Source organism: Sceloporus undulatus, chromosome 4 (assembly GCF_019175285.1).
Source record: "Sceloporus undulatus isolate JIND9_A2432 ecotype Alabama chromosome 4, SceUnd_v1.1, whole genome shotgun sequence".
Classification (NCBI taxonomy): Eukaryota; Metazoa; Chordata; class Lepidosauria; order Squamata; family Phrynosomatidae; genus Sceloporus; species Sceloporus undulatus.
Genome location: NC_056525.1, coordinates 138,688,401 through 138,704,364, shown reverse-complemented (window position 1 = coordinate 138,704,364; position 15,964 = coordinate 138,688,401). Strand labels below are relative to the sequence as shown.

Here is a 15,964-nt window from a genome sequence, read left to right as displayed (position 1 = left end):
GGCAGCAGTTAGAAAAAGGTGTACTCTTTTCTCCTGTGTGCCTTGAAGGTGGCATTTCTTATCCATGGGTTTTTTTGGGGTTATTTTGGAAGAGAGTCATTATTCTGTTAAAAAATAAAGACTTCGTAAAAAAATTAGTTGCCCCATTAATGAACTAAACATAGCAATCTACATTTATATTTATTGTTATGTGCCTGGATTTTTCCACTTTTGTTTAATAGACCCCACTCTATCCCAGACTGTAAATAGATTTGCTAAGTTGCTAAATCTTAAACCATCTCTCAAAACACATTTTATAGAGGAAAGTATTCAGTTGAATTAAAAAGAAAGGTATTAACCAATGTGCTTAATCTTTACTCTTCTTTTTAAATTAACTTTTTAAAAAAAGGCATTAATGACAGTAAATAACAATAGAACAACAGGTCACACTTGGTACACTAAGGCCATCAAATCGCAAGAGGATCATATAGATTAGTAGAGTGATTGTCTCAGATGCTTATTTATCTCAACAGTCCAGGTATATTGTTCAAAAAGCAGTGAGTCAAAACTTGGCCATATATATTTGCGGTTTAAATGGGGAAGTATTAATATTTGCCCACAAAGAATGGAATGGAGAAGTGGCAATTCTGAGTAAGGGCCAGTGCTGAAGGGGAGGAGGAGAAAAGTGGCTCGATCCTGCTTTTCCCCAAAGCAGGTCAATGCCCTGCTGCCTGCACAGTTTGTTCCCAAGGTGAGCTAACTATGCATAGCCTCACAACACAGTGCTGCTGAGTAATTTATTTTGTTGCCTCCCCACAATACATGCACGCTGTCAAACAAACACACGGCTGGTGACCCCCAAGTACCTCCCACATCTGCCCAGATGCCATCCCATTGGATGACTGCACCTTTGATTGGCCACACAGTCGCACGTGTGATGCTTTGCCAGTTCAGGGCATCAGTACATTGGTGTTCGAGGGATAAATTGGCAAAACATAATCATGGAGGGGCCTTTTACATGCCCCCCCTTACCCCATGCTGCTCTGTTGGACTCTCTGGTTTGTATATATTGTAATTACATTCATTAGAGTTATAGCACTTTGATTTCTTTGCTTTACCGCAGCCCCACACTCACACTGGTGAGTTTATATGCAGGCGTGAAGATGCGCATCTTCTGCCATGAGCCAGACTATCCCGGGTTCTGTTTTCTCTGTTTTTTAGCCCTGGAGCATTGCTTCTATATGGTTTCCTCTAGCTTTGGAGGCATGCATCATCTAAACACTCTGTCTTCAAAGCAGTTGGAAAACACTTTATTAGGCCCATCTGTTCCAGCCCTGAGAGGCCTGGCTATGAAATCCAAAGGTTAAATGAAATATTGCACTTCCATGATGGAAAGAGTACAGGTTGAGTCTCCATTATCTAAAATGCTTGAGATCAGAAGTATTTTGAATTTGATACCTTGGTGATATCTTTGAGATGGGACTCAAGTCTGAACACCAAACTCATTTATGCTTAATATACACCTTATACATAGCCTGAAGGTGATTTTATGCAATATTTTAAATAATTTAGTATGTGAAACAAAGTTTGTATACTTTGAATTACCAGAAAGTAAAAGTGTCACTATCACAGCCACCCATGAAAAAAAAGTTCTGGAGTATTTTGGATTTTGGAATTCTGGATAAGGGAGACTCGACCTGCCTCTCTCTTCACAAAAGGATTTTCAATCTACTGTATAGGCTTCTTGTAATGGAATCTTGGGAATGTGGGAGCTTATCCTTGCTGTCTCTTCACCACTGCAGCTCCCCCATGCCACCCAGTCCTCTGGAGTAAACCTCTTGGGGGCTACTCACAGAGGAATCTGGAAAAATCTGCACACTTTTCATTAACAGAGGCCTCTAATTTATGAAAGCACTGCTGTTTGTTGATGAGCAGTATTCCTTTCTTATGAATGTTAAACCATGCCAAATACAGATACTGGCATAGAAATAAAACCATATCTTCTCTTCCTGATGAGAACGTCTTGAACAGTTTCTTTATTACATTTATTTTAATACATACTTATTTTATATTTATTTAGCAGATAGAAATGATGTATTGATAAAATAAACTCTGTTCTTTCAGGCTACAACCTTGCCAGATGAATACAAAGAAGGGAAGCTCCATGCATACAAACTGATCTGTGCCATGATGACTAGGCGTCAAGATTTTGTGCCAAATCCTGATTACTTAGTGCATTTTTATCTTGTCATGCACATTGGCTTGAACAGTAAAGATCAGGTACAAATAATATTTCTCATATTGAAAATGGAATTGTATTAAATTAACATGTTTTTAAGGTTTAGAATCTGAGTTCTCCTTTGTTTATGGTAGGAGTCCTTCTGATTGTGAAAGATTTTGTGATCCAGTGAAAGACCCAACTGGGGGGGAAATGGAGGAGGAGAAAGGTACTTTTCACTGAAATCTACCTTTCCTCTGAAGCACATTTACAGTGTTCCAGAAAGTCTTCCAACTCTCTAGAGCAAATGGTAGGATGCAATGAGATGCAAAGAGAATCAACAGGAGTTGTCTCCCCTGCTCCTACTCCTTAAAGCCCTGTCTTCCATGTGCAGCTATGGTCCAACCCAACTAACAGAAGGGAATCTAAGATAACACAGTGTTTCTTCAGCTACTAAAGAAAGTTGACTAATTCGACTTATCTATGAAAAAATGGTTTCTCCACTGGTCTAATATCCCTTCTTTATATATAAGGTCTGAAATTGGGGATAGCTTTCTTTTAGTCTTGAAAAGATGGTGATATTTATCCATCTTGTAGTCAAGCACCTCGTTCACGTCTCCCCAATAATAGTTGTCCCAATAATAGTGGTCCAGTCTCCCTCAAGATTTGCAGGAAGGACGACATAAAGACTTGTGGATTAGAGTTGGGAGAATAGAAAGTTGCCAACGTGAAGGTAATGTTGGGTATGGGTCCTTTCAAAATCAGAAAGTATCTTCTATATTGCAGATGCGGTCTGTAATCGCCAACAGTTTCAAGTTTATAAGCTCCAGGGCTAGAGCCCAGGCTTTCTGCAAGTCTTTTATTAAGTTCTTAGTTTTTTGAGCAGCTACGGAAAGGGTAGGTCCAGGGATATTAAACTGTCCCCTCTACCTCCTTTGCTGTTCCTGTGTGAGCATTGTGTCATTTCTGGATCTGGACCTCCATCCTCCGACTGGATTTTTGGCTCTTTTGCTGCTAGGTAGAATGTAGAAATATCTTGATCCAACCTCTTGGTGTTCTGCATCAGCAAGATTTATTTCATTTGTAAAATTTCATCAACATTATCTCCAATTTTGTGAAAAAAGATGAGATCTTATCCCATTCTGCCATTACACATCTGCCATGTTCTGCAGCCAGCTATGCCCCCCCACTCCCCAGAGTTGATTCTTCAAAAAGAGTCCTTTACCTCTCTCACCTCTCCCAGACTGAGAGGCCTTCCTTGCTGGGGAGGAAAGCCTCCTGTGTTTTGAATTTGCAGTAGAAAAGTAAACCTAGTATCAAGAAACAGGCTTTGGGGGACACTAAGGTTGTTTTGCAAAATGAAAGTGGCCAGTACCCTGAAAAAGTTTGGAGACAACTGGTCTAAGATAAGATACAAAGGCATTATTGAGCAGACGAGCTTGCCTAGCATGCAGAAGAGAAAGGAAAGGTGATGGGTAAATTCTACATATGATAATAGAAACAAAACAGAGAAATCAAGAGCAAGACTAATGAAGACACTTTACACTACTGGTATGAAAAGATACATTCCTGCCAACTGCAATAGTTAACACAATGTATTTTTGTCTATCCCTTTTCTGTGTTGTTGTTGTTTTATGCCTTCAAATAGTTTCCAACTTATGATACCCTAAGGCAAAATGCTTTTTCTCTCTGATACCTCTTGGTGGCAGACTTGGCTTCAGATTTTCTAGTGCATTAGCTATGAGATTCTGTAAAAACATTACTTTTTGCTATTGAATTTGAAAACTCAAACAACATGTGTATATTAGTATACTTGCTGTTTTTATATTCTATCTGTGACACTACTTAGGAGATACCAAACAATAATAGTTGTATATAATAGTTCTGAAGTGTTAATTCCTACCCCCCCCCCCCCCCCCCAAAATTATAAAACTGTTTAAAACTGGTTTAGACTAGGAATTAGTAGAAAAAACACTGGTGGGAAGGCCACATGCAAAACTTTCAGTGATAAAAGTTCCTTTTCCCACCAGCAGCTATTTTTGGACTGCAGTAAATAGATTGAAAGAATTTGCTCAAAAACTATTGTCCCGAACTGCAGCAGGGGACATCCTAGGACTCTTTAGAAGCTGGATGGACTGTCAAAAAGGGGAAGAAGAACAAAAATGAAATGGGCAGAAATCCACTTGTGGTTTTGAAAAGCATGGATTTAACATTAAACAATACAGATGACAGCTTGCACACTGTTTAAAGGGTGAATCATTGCTCCTGGAAGCTCCTAAGAGACATAATTCACTATTTTCACCTTCTTGATTTATTAAGATGAATAAGTGGCAAGTCTGGGGGAGTTTACATTCTCTCTAAATCTATTTGCTCTTAGTGACAGTAGCACATACAGGAAACTGTCTGGCTATATAGAGCTGGAAGTCACAACATTAATTTAAAAGGGGGGCTGTTAACCTACTGGCTATGAAGAAAGTAGTGTAGACACACTTGTTTGTTGGAACAGTAAGCGCAAACAGGTAGCAAAAGGAGAATATTCTTGAAAATCAGACATTTGTGAACAAATATTTTGGATCTCTGAAGCACTACTTTTACTCCAAAATGAAGAAAAAACTCTCTACTCTTGCTAAGATAAATTTCTGTATGTTCCTCTTAGAGGCTTTGTGCTGTTGGAAGGAAGAATGTGTCTTCTCACTGAATCATCACATGTAAAAATAATATACAGATACAACTCCATCATAAAGTTACTTGACTTGTATATTTTAACTGGGATTTCCATTTCATAGCTGAGAGTCTGTGAGAGTTGGCACAATGCAAATATTACTCCTATGTCTACACACCGTTTTGTTCATCCTAATATATTGTAAAAGTACCGTTTAACCATTCTTAATAAACTCAGGTGGTGAGCACCAACGTTGTTGACTGGATAAGGCTACTAAGAAAAAGACAGTGCGTGTCAGTATTCTCTTCAAGATCCTGAGGTATGCAGAAGTACCCAAAATGCCTTTAAAAGAAAGCCTAAAGGGATTAAAAGTCCAGCTAAGGGCACAGTGAGGAGTGAGCATGCTCACTAGATAAAGAAGTTAGAAAAGAATGAAATCCCATGCTTGGAGGAAATAGTCAGCTAGAATCTTCAACAGTAACATATCTTTTAGGAGATTGGGCATCCAGCAATATTTTGCAGCTAATCATACTTGTTTTGTTTTAAAGAGAATCTCAGTCATCAAATTGTAGTCAAAATTATGAATGAGTGGTTTTTAAATACCCTAAAGGCACTAGATCCTGTCTGATCATAGAAGCTAAGCAGCTCTAGGTAGCACTTGAATGAGATACTGCCAATGAATACCAGATGCTGTAGGCTATATTTCAGAGGAATGAACTGGCAAAACCACTTCTGAGTATACTTTACCTAAGATATCCCTTTAAAATTCATGGAGTTGCCATAAGTTGACAATCGAAGGCATATGCAGACGGGCAGTTTTTGAAACAAGGGGCAGTGAACATTCATCCCACAAGGCAAAGATCCAGACTCTCCAATGTGACCTGCAGATATTCAAGACAGGGCCCATGAAGTACCACCCATTCAGAAAGTAACGAGGGTGGTTCATACCTACAGTTTGGTTGCTTCATAAGAAAAGCAAAAGAGAAGTGCAGCTGGTTGCACTCAATTGACACTTCAAGGATCCATCAGATTTCCAAATTCAGAGCTTAGACAGCCCCTTGAAGTACTGGCAGTTGCTGCTGCTGTTTCTTTGTGTCTCATCTACTTTTTCTAGTCAGAGAGGATGAAGAAGGAGCAAAGCCATCCTAAATAAGGTGCTAGAAGTTGCTGTCCCAGTTGGCACCTCAGTAGGCTTTTGGCATTGCTTGATGCCAGCTTTCTCTATCCTAGCAAATCTGTTGTGGCATGAAGCTGAGTCCTGCACCAAGACATTCCCTGGAAAAGCCCCAATTGATAACATCAAGAGAAGTGGCTTGCCCCAACATAACCCAACCAAAAGAGGGGTCTGCAGAGAAATCTGCAGTCTTAGTATCTCTATCCCTGGTTTATAATCTTGTGGATTTGGTTGTTATACATAAGTCGAGAGGTTCGTAAACTGGAAGATGTAACATCAGCAGCCACAACAAAAGAAGACTCAGCATTGACCTTTGAGCTTCCAGAACTTCCAAGTTATTGAAAGGATAAGAGAAGAGAAAATTCTAGGATCCACAACTCACTACATTATCTGGAGACAAAACTCTTGGGTTCACAGTGAATGCCCAAGAGAGGAACTCCTTTCTTGCCTGCTAGATTTACTGATCTAGGGATGCTGCCTAATGACAACTAGGCTAAAATCCTGTGTTTATTTTAATTTACTCTGGTGGCTAGTGTTGCTCAGGAAAATTATTAACCATCCTTAATATTTATTAAGTTTCAACTGTGTGGAAGATGACTGCCTGTTTCTTTGGCTGCTTAGGGACACGAGTTTCAGTTGCCTTTCAGAGAACATGCTTCTCCCAAACACCTTATGTGTGAATGAAAAAAATAGTTGCTGCCCTACCCCAAGTGATTTATGTTTGTATGATTTGTAGCATACGTGCTAAGACCATTCCAAACATTCCCATCAAATTTGGTGAAAATCCCCTCATTTGTTTGTGTATGATGTGGTGACAGTCAGACAGAAGCTCCATTTTATCTGTATAATTACAGCAAAACTTCAAAAATGTAATTTTTTGGACTCATTGTATTGAAGTGTTTCAAATGATGTACCACACTACTCCATATGTATGAAAAAGCCATTGGGGTGCCCCCCAAGGCCTACCGAAGTGGATGTTGTGTACTGTTGTTATTGTGTGCCTTCAAGTTGTTTCTGACTCATGGTGACCCTAAGCCAGGCAAGCCTATCAAAGTTTTCTTGACAATATTTGTTCTGAGGATTTTTTATCCACGGATTCAACCATCCACAGCTTGAAAATATTTTTTAAAATATATAAATTCCAAAAAGCAAACCTAGATTTTTATAATGGACACTATTTTACTTTATATTTAATGGGACTTCAACATCCACGGATTTTGGTATCCACAAGGAATCACAGAAAATATACCAGTAATAAGAAAAGCAGATTTAGACTAGGAGGAGTGAAGATAGGAGGGTGGAACATCAACAATCTAAGATATATGGATGACGCCATAATACCAGCAGAAAACATCACAAACTTGGAACAATTACTAAGGAAGGTCAGTTATAAGAAACCATGTATGGATGCAATAGCTAGACAGTGAAGAAAGTGGACAGGAAGAAAATCAAATCATTTGAGCTGTGGTACTGGGAAAAGAGTGCTGAAGATACCATGGACATCCAAAGAGACAAGCAAATGGGTCCTTGAACAGATGAAGCCCGAAATCTCTTTGGAAGCCAATATGTTCAAATTGAAGTTGTTTCCTTTGGAGCCACATCATGATAAGGCACAGCTCACTAGAAAAGACTATAATACTAGGAAAGGTTGAAGGTAGTAGATAGAGAGGAAGATCGCATGTCAGATGTATGGACTCAATCAGGGAGGTTACAGGAATGAATTTGCAGGAACCAAGCAGAGCAGTGGACAATAGGGGATATGGAGATGTCTTAATCTATAGGGTCACCATGAGTCAGAGTCGACTCAAGGGCAGTTAACAAGCAAAAAACCATAGCTGCCAGTAGGAATAGAGGAAGACTGCATTACAGATGGATAGACTCAATCAAGGAAGCCATATCCCTCATTCTTCAAGACTTGAGCATGCCTGTCGATGATAAGAGTGATATGGAGGTATCTCATTCATAGGGTTGCCATAAATTGAAATCAACAGCAGTTAAGAAGAAATGGATATGAATGTAAATTTAATATTGGGCTGAGCAAGATCATCTCTGTATTCATTCCTCGGGTGCTGTCATACTAGTCTTGACCTTCCAAATAACTCTTTGTGATAAATTGTCAGTAAGAGGTTTTCTGGACATTTTCCCTTTCACTATTTGTGTTGTGCTTTCTTTTCCTTTGTTTATCATATATGAGCTATTTGCCCTTTTCGTTTGGCTTAAACTAACCAAGAAGCTTCCTAAGTGAGAAAACAATCTTAGGCAACTGTTAAATCGTTTTTTTAATTTGAGAAATCATAACAAAAGTACATCACTTCTACAAAGTAATATCTTTATGCAAATCTAACAATTCTTTTTCCCACTATGGTTACAACAGACAACAAATAAAGAATTAATAATAAGATACACTGCAATATAATGTTTGCAGTCTACATGATTTATACTAAATGCCTGAGTTAAATGCTATACTGAAATGCAAAGAAAATAGTAAATTTTAATTTATAATCCTCAGAAGAAGACAGAATAATAAAAGTAACGTACAAGTAGCTAAACTTGTCACACAGGTCAGAGATGTAAGCCAGATTCTTTGTCCAAAACAATATTTATCCTCATATTTAAAGAACAATAATTGGCTTCCTGGGTATACTATTTGTTAACTAACTTAAATATTGATGTTGCTGGGCTACTGCTGCTTTCATTGAGAATTTTTAATATTTAAGAACATCAGTCAAATATTTACAGTATATAGTTTGATCTTAAGTTGAGGAACTGGAAAATAGTGCTAAAAATTTCACCGCACTACCACAGCTGCTGCTTAATTTGAATATTTCTTTTCCTTTTTAAAAGAGAAAAGATGTTAAGTCCTTCAGTGTCTGAAATTTTGTGCTGCTCTACATAATTAAAGATTGGAATGGATCTGCAAAAAATACTAGTTTGTTTCTGGTGAGGAACAACCGAGAGTCTTTCTAAGAGACAGATGGTAGGCTATCTAGTTACATATATAAATGACAATACTTTGAACCAGAATAGGAAAGGGGTGTTTTTATAAGTGACCTTTCTGTGAACTTGAAACAAGTGAGAGGACATTTTAAATGATCTTGCAATATATATATTTTTTCACCAATAATTTGCAATTGACAGTTTATAGGCATTTATAGAGTTAATCCATTTTACAGTGGCATGCATTGCAGTTCTTTCTTCTTTCTTCCCTTTATGACGCTACAGTGCATCATTTTGAATTGCCATAGTTTGTAGGGGTTCTTTCTGCCCTTTTCTGTAACAGCATCAACACTAAATTAGACGGCTGCAATTACATAAACAATGGAAATGCTTCCAGAACAAATCTCTCATTTTAAATTTTCATTTTGTGTAATTGTTGAATGATTTGGAACCACAATCAGCCAACATTATTTTACACATTCATAGATCAATTATGAAAGAGGGAAAGCCTGGATAAACTCTAAACCATTTTCTGTTCCTATTGCCATGTGTCTTTCTTACTGCTTGCGGTGTTCCAGTTACTGTGTGCCTAGTATTCAATTAAAATGATTGATTTACTAGGCTGCAAGCTGCTGAATGCCGTTTACATTTATAGAATTGCACTTTGAAGGGAAGGAAACAACCTGGTATGTTTGAACTGCATGATTTTTTAAAATTTATTTATTCTGCTAAATCACTGGCATATAACAGATGTTTTTGCTGCTACTTTCCCAGCAGGCAAAATCACTTCATAAATTGCCATTTCACCACATTACTCTATATGTTGTGTATTTTTTATCATTGTATATTTCAAATCTTTCACAGAGAAAGCTTGTTGAAAATATTTGGTTACCTTGATTTAATTAAAGTCATTCCCAATATAGACAAGCTGCCTAAATCTGTACTACAGGGGATTATATTTGAAAAGGTTCCAAGTGGAGAATGACATACAGAGAATACATTCTTTTGACCCTTAGAAATGATTAGAACAAACCTGTAAATAATTACTCTTAGTGATCTAGAACTAAATAGGAATATAACCTCCAGCTGGAGTTCCCTTAAATTTTTACTAAACAACTAGAACTAATTTAGCTTCAGCAAGGTCATGGGCCAGGATCCAGTGGTATACATCTGCTAGATTCTGCCACCTTCACCAGTGAAATCAGGAGAAGGTAGACCTTCTTTTCACTTGCTGCCCCTGTGCATGCTAAAAGCCTGTTACAGAGAGATAAGAACGAACACAACGCCCCATAGCATTGTTAATGACACAGAAGACCATGGGGTCATATTAGCAAATATGAAATTCTGTGGAAAAAACAAAACAAAAAGCTTTGATCTTCATCAAGTACCACCCTTCTGGCTTGTTTTTGAGAACTATCCCATCAAGAATTCAGTACAGTCGGCATTTTTTATACACCGATTCAAGCACCCACGGTTTGAAAATGTTAAAAAAAAGTATAAATTTCAAATATCAAACCTTGATTTTCCATTTTTTATAAGGGACACCATTTTGCTATGTCATTATATTTAATGGGACTTTAGCATCCACATATTTTGTTATCCACGGGGGATCTTGGAACCAAACCGTAGTGTATAACAAGGGTCCACTGTATAGGCAAATATGCCTGTAGCATTTTGATGTTTTTGTTAGTGTTTTCAAACTTATTATACTTCAAAATCAGGATCATTTCTTTATATTTGTTTTCATATAATTCTCCTCATCCTCATCATCACACATTACTGATCAGAAATCAGATGCAATTCCCCATTCCCTGCCTGCAAGAGCTAAGTAGGTATCTTAGTGTAAGTTGAAGAGAGTTTGGACCCAACTCATGGATTGTGTAAGAATGAACTACTGTTGGGTATAATTGGTTGTAGATGAATTGTGGTGTGGTGTATTTGGAGTATATTGAATGCATCTTTTATTGTGTGTACAGAAAAAGGCAATGAAGACAGGGGAATGGGAAGAAAGTCTCAGTTTTATTGATGGAAGCAGCTGGATCCAGTCAAAGTACACCATTGGATCCCAGCCATACTTATAGACATGTTGTGACTGTTGATGAAGATGGGATTGAGTGGATCTCAAACTCACTAAGAGACAGACCAGACAGGGTGGAAGGGGCAGCTTGAATCTAGTCTAAATTAGACCTGCAACCAACATTTTTAATTAGAATGTGGCTTCATTTACTCTTCTAAAGAGTAGTAATAAAGGGAAAAATATGAACTTGGGCGGGGGGAATAAATGGCATTGTAGATAGCAAACAATTTCATTAGTAAAAGAGTTATAATCAGATTGTGCAAGATTGATACAATACAACCCAAGGTTTAAAATTCAGAATTAAACTTCAGAAATGATCCATCCTGACACCACTCTAACTGCCATGGCTGAATGCTATGGAATCCTGGGAATTGTAGTTTGTTGTGGCACCAGAGCTCTCTGACAGAGAATGCTAAATGCCTCACAAAACTACAATTCCCATAATTCCATAGTATCGAACCATGGCAGTTAAAGTGGTGCCAAACTGGATTATTTGTGCAGTGTGGATGCAGCATAAATGTATTAACACACAACTTAATAAGATTATTGTTGAAAGGAGGTAGAATTATGCATGTCATAAAAATCCTGTGTTGAAATAATGTGCTGAATGGGCACATAGACGTAAATTTGGGGTTGTTGTGTGCCTTCAAGTCGCTTCTGACATATGATAACCTTATCATGGGATTTTCTTGGCAAGATTTGTTCAAAGCAGGCTTGCCTTTGACTTCCTCTGAGGTTCAGATAGTATGACTTGCCCAGGGTCATCCACAAGGTTTCCATGGCTGAGTGAGGATTTGAACCCTAGTCTGGAGCTTTAGACAAACACACAACCACTATGCTACATTGCAAAGCCAGTAAACTGTAAAACTGATTATAAAGGGAAGAATAAGAACATAGCACATCACTAATAGTATGTAATGAAACAGAGAAAGTAGAACTAGACCATCTCAGACAAATCTGTTATTTTGCAAAAATAGACAACATTTGTCTTGCCTATTGATGATTTATTTTGGTTTATTATATTTATATGCTACTTTGCCTCTGAGAAGGTCATTTGGCATACAAACAGTTCCAGATGATATCCCTTTTGAGTACTGTCTGGAGAAGCAGACTCTTTAATGCATTTGTAGCCCAGTCCTATATTATGTCTATTTAGAAGTAAGCAATATTTGATGTAAGTGAGCAAAAGGTTTCCAGCCATAGTAATTGTTTTAACTAAATGAGCTCTCAAAGTAACTTACAAAAAAGCATGTACAGTCTCTCATTTATTTAACTTGGGTCAACATAGGCTATGTTGACTGTACTCAGGTCCAGTAACTAGCTGTTAGTTGTCAGCCAGCCTTTGCCCTCCTATCTCCTCTGAAAAATGACAGGATACCTTTTAAACATTTAATCATTTTTATTGCATATTCATCAGCCAAAGCAATTAAATTTTTAAGATTGAAATCCTGTACACATTACTATTAAAACCAGTAGAATTTGTTTCTGAGTAGACATACATAGGATAGGTCTGCAAACGACCTATCTTATGCATTTATTTTTCCAATCCACTCTGATGATTATAGTTAACATCAGAAGAATATTTCATAACTTCACTCACTTTACAGTACATACCTGTATTCATTTTTCCCAGTATAAGAGACTGATGTGACTACAGGCAAGCATTTAGTAGAATTATAGAATTACATTTTTTTTTGGGGGGGGGGGGACTCTTCCAGGAGGCATTTTCCTACATTGGATTAGTTAGTGACCATAGAGACTTTTGTTTTCTGTCTGCTTGAACTGCTGGAAGATGCATGTTATGTGATCTACTTACTGTCTTCTTGAATTTATCTTTGAGGATCTGATATTGAATACCCCTGCTCTGTGCTAAAGATTGGTTAAAGAAATTTAAACTTTAAAAGTTGGTTGATGTACAATGAAATAAATGTACTGAAATTGGTCCTCAAAGGTCTTGCTTGCTTCCACCTTCTTTTGAGGTTGCCTTTAAAGCACTACGACAAACACTCAGAAACAAGCTATAATTTTGTGGCTTCTGCTACAGAATGGGTGAAAATATACTTGTGTTAGACAGATTTTATGCTCATCACCGTTGCCATTGCCTCCATCACTAACATGAGTGTCAAGTATTATTGTTTTTTTGTCTCTTTGAGTTTAATGGTTACAGAATAGCAAATGCAAAACAGACCTTCACACTTCTATTTGCAGCATGTTGCTGGTCTGTTGGGTCCAGTTTAACAGACATTATATACTGTACAGACAACTTGGAGAGAATAAACTCTTCTAGAACATGGCCACATAGCCTGAAAAACCCATAAAAAAGTTGGAGAGGATTCAAAAGGGTCAGAAATACTAGACCGGGCTGCGAAGTTGTAGCATATTTATCCTGTGATGAAAAATTAAGGTACTTTCCACTAAGTTGAATTACTGTAGTACAGTATCATAAATGAGACAGTAATTGCATAGTCCTGAAATACTTGATCGGGAATGAAGAAGTGTGGCCCCAACCTCTTTTTCCAAAACCCAGGTCTCCCTTACATTGCCTCCAGATCATGAGAAAATAACTCTCCAAATCATGACAGAATATACCTACCCTCCAACTTTAAAAAAAACTTGCTGAGCCTTCCTATTTCATTTTGGACTTTCTCTTAACAATGAGTTCATCTTGACTTTGGTGTGCTTCTCCATATTCCTTGGCTCAGACATACCCCTGGCCAGTCTCCATGGCTGAAGTCTGAGAGTTAGTATTATAGAATCAAAATATCTTCTCTTCATTCCTCACTTGAAATTATAAATTCACCTGTATGAATTTTGCTGGACGAACCTCAGCCTGGTAATTCTAATATAACTGAATCTGATTTCAGGATGTAGCAACTTCTGTAATATTCAAAGGGAAGCTGCAAAGCAAAATATCAGATTAGCCTAATCAATTTTATTGTTTAAAGTGATTTTTATTTTTTGATATAGATCCAGGGCTACACGTGATAAGTCCTTATACTGACATCTTTAACCTTTTTCTCCCTTTCAGTTGTATAACCACAGTTATGCCAGTCTTTATACAGTCCACTCTCCCTATACGCTGGGGATCCATTCTGGATTCCCCCGCGTATGGGGAAAAGAGTGTGTGCTCAAGCCCCAAAGGAAATAATTAGGTGTGTGCATGCAGCAACACGGGGCGCATGGCACAGGTATGCGCCTCATTATTTCTAATGTGGCTTGCCTTCCACATAAGCTCAAAGTCGCGGAAGGCAAGCCCGCCTATGAGGAGGGCTTACAGTACATACTTTTTTCAGCTTTATGTGCTGTCAAATGTGAGAGATACTAGTAATAGTATTAATAGTGTAATCATCTGGCAAGGCAGAAGCTGAACCAACAAGCACCAATTAATGATGTTAAATAGCTACTGTTAGGTAACAAATGACTATTCTGGGTTCATCTGTAAAGATAAGATGCAATCCACTGCTTCACCAGAACTTCCATAGGAGAAATCCCTGGTAGAGTGTGTCTTTTATTCTTTTACCATTCAACTCAGTAACCTCAGAAAACAAAGGGTACATGCAGACAGGGCAAAGAGAGCAGGCAAAGGCCATTCCCACCCCGACCATTCCAGGACTGCAGTATCCACACCGCAGTACTGAGGCCAGCCACTGCCGCACTCCCAAATGGACTACTGTCAGGAGCAGTTTTCGCCCTCTCCTTTCCCAGCTGGTTTCAGGCTGCCTTAGACAGCTTCAGCATGGCTTCAAGGCAGTTTGGGACGTGCATCATATAAACACTACACCCCCAACATGCCCTGAAGCCAACAATTTTTGCCCTTCTGTTTTGGGCCAAAGATATCTGAGAGTTGAAGGACTGGGTGCGATTACAGTCGTCCCTTAGTATCAGTGGTTTCTGTTTCTGGACACTCCCCCGCCAATGAAAAAAACTCAAGTCCCATGGTTTTGAGTGGCTGTGTGGGCACAGCCACTCTCCCACATGCCACTGTGTGCATGCATGGCCATAAGCAGCAATGGAGCTTGCCATCTGTGGATGACAACCCATGGTTGGGGAGGGCTGGTTGTCCTTCTCTTGTTAGAAATGAAGCAGTAAGCTTTTGGGTGCATTCATATATGTGGTTTCAGCTATTTCGACTTCACAGTATTCCGGAATTTTCTTGTATTTTTTAATTTGGAAGGAGCGATGAAGACAGAATTTCCCTTGTGTGGACACATGCCTTTTATGAAAATACTGAGCAAGGTTAACAGTTAGTACTTATTAATCTTTAAAAATGCTACTCTGTGCTGCTTTTCATGCCAAGATTCATGAGTCGTTTTATTGTAGCATATGTCAACAGAGACCTAACCCCATCTGCTGCTATATAGCTTGTTCAGACTCTAGGTGCACAGCACAATGCTTACCTCTCAGTAATTACAGGTGTGTTGTGAGGAGCCCAATGCATTAATCAGTCCCTTAATTATAGAAAAGGTGGATCTTTTGTTCTGCCTTCAGAACAGGAGTTTACCAACCACTTCATGAGCTCCAGCATCCATCTGCTCATTCTTTTAGAATGTTTGCCTTGACTGATACTGCCTTTAAAATGTATCACGGGAAGTGATTAAAACCAGTTTGAACATTAACCTGAATGAAGTTTCAAAGGTGAAAATACTGTCTGTTCTGATGTGAAAATTTATTTACGTTTTAAACATTTGTGCAAAAAAAAAAATCCTGCCACACCACTTTTTAAAAAAACATTTGTGCTTCAGCTATATGGAATACCAGCTTTGTGTGGTCTTCAGATATCTCCTAAATACCAATGGCTATGAGCTAGAAACAGCAGCACTTCTGTAGATCCACATTGGAAAAAGAATAAGGTGTGGGTCTAAAATGCTAATTTTAATTTTTGATATTATTTCATTGCTCCAACTGATTTAATATAAA

At 38.2% G+C, this 15,964-nt stretch overlaps 1 protein-coding gene across 3 annotated transcripts in view; it reads left to right on the top strand.

The window, feature by feature from the left end:
- RALGAPA2 (Ral GTPase activating protein catalytic subunit alpha 2) overlaps positions 1 to 15,964 on the top strand; it is a 226,676-nt gene that overhangs the window by 99,139 nt on the left and 111,573 nt on the right. For all 3 annotated transcript variants that reach the window (XM_042461719.1, XM_042461720.1, XM_042461721.1), the window contains one exon: positions 2,104 to 2,259. In XM_042461719.1, the coding sequence (XP_042317653.1) occupies positions 2,104 to 2,259 (156 nt within the window). The remainder of the gene's footprint in view (positions 1 to 2,103; positions 2,260 to 15,964) is intronic.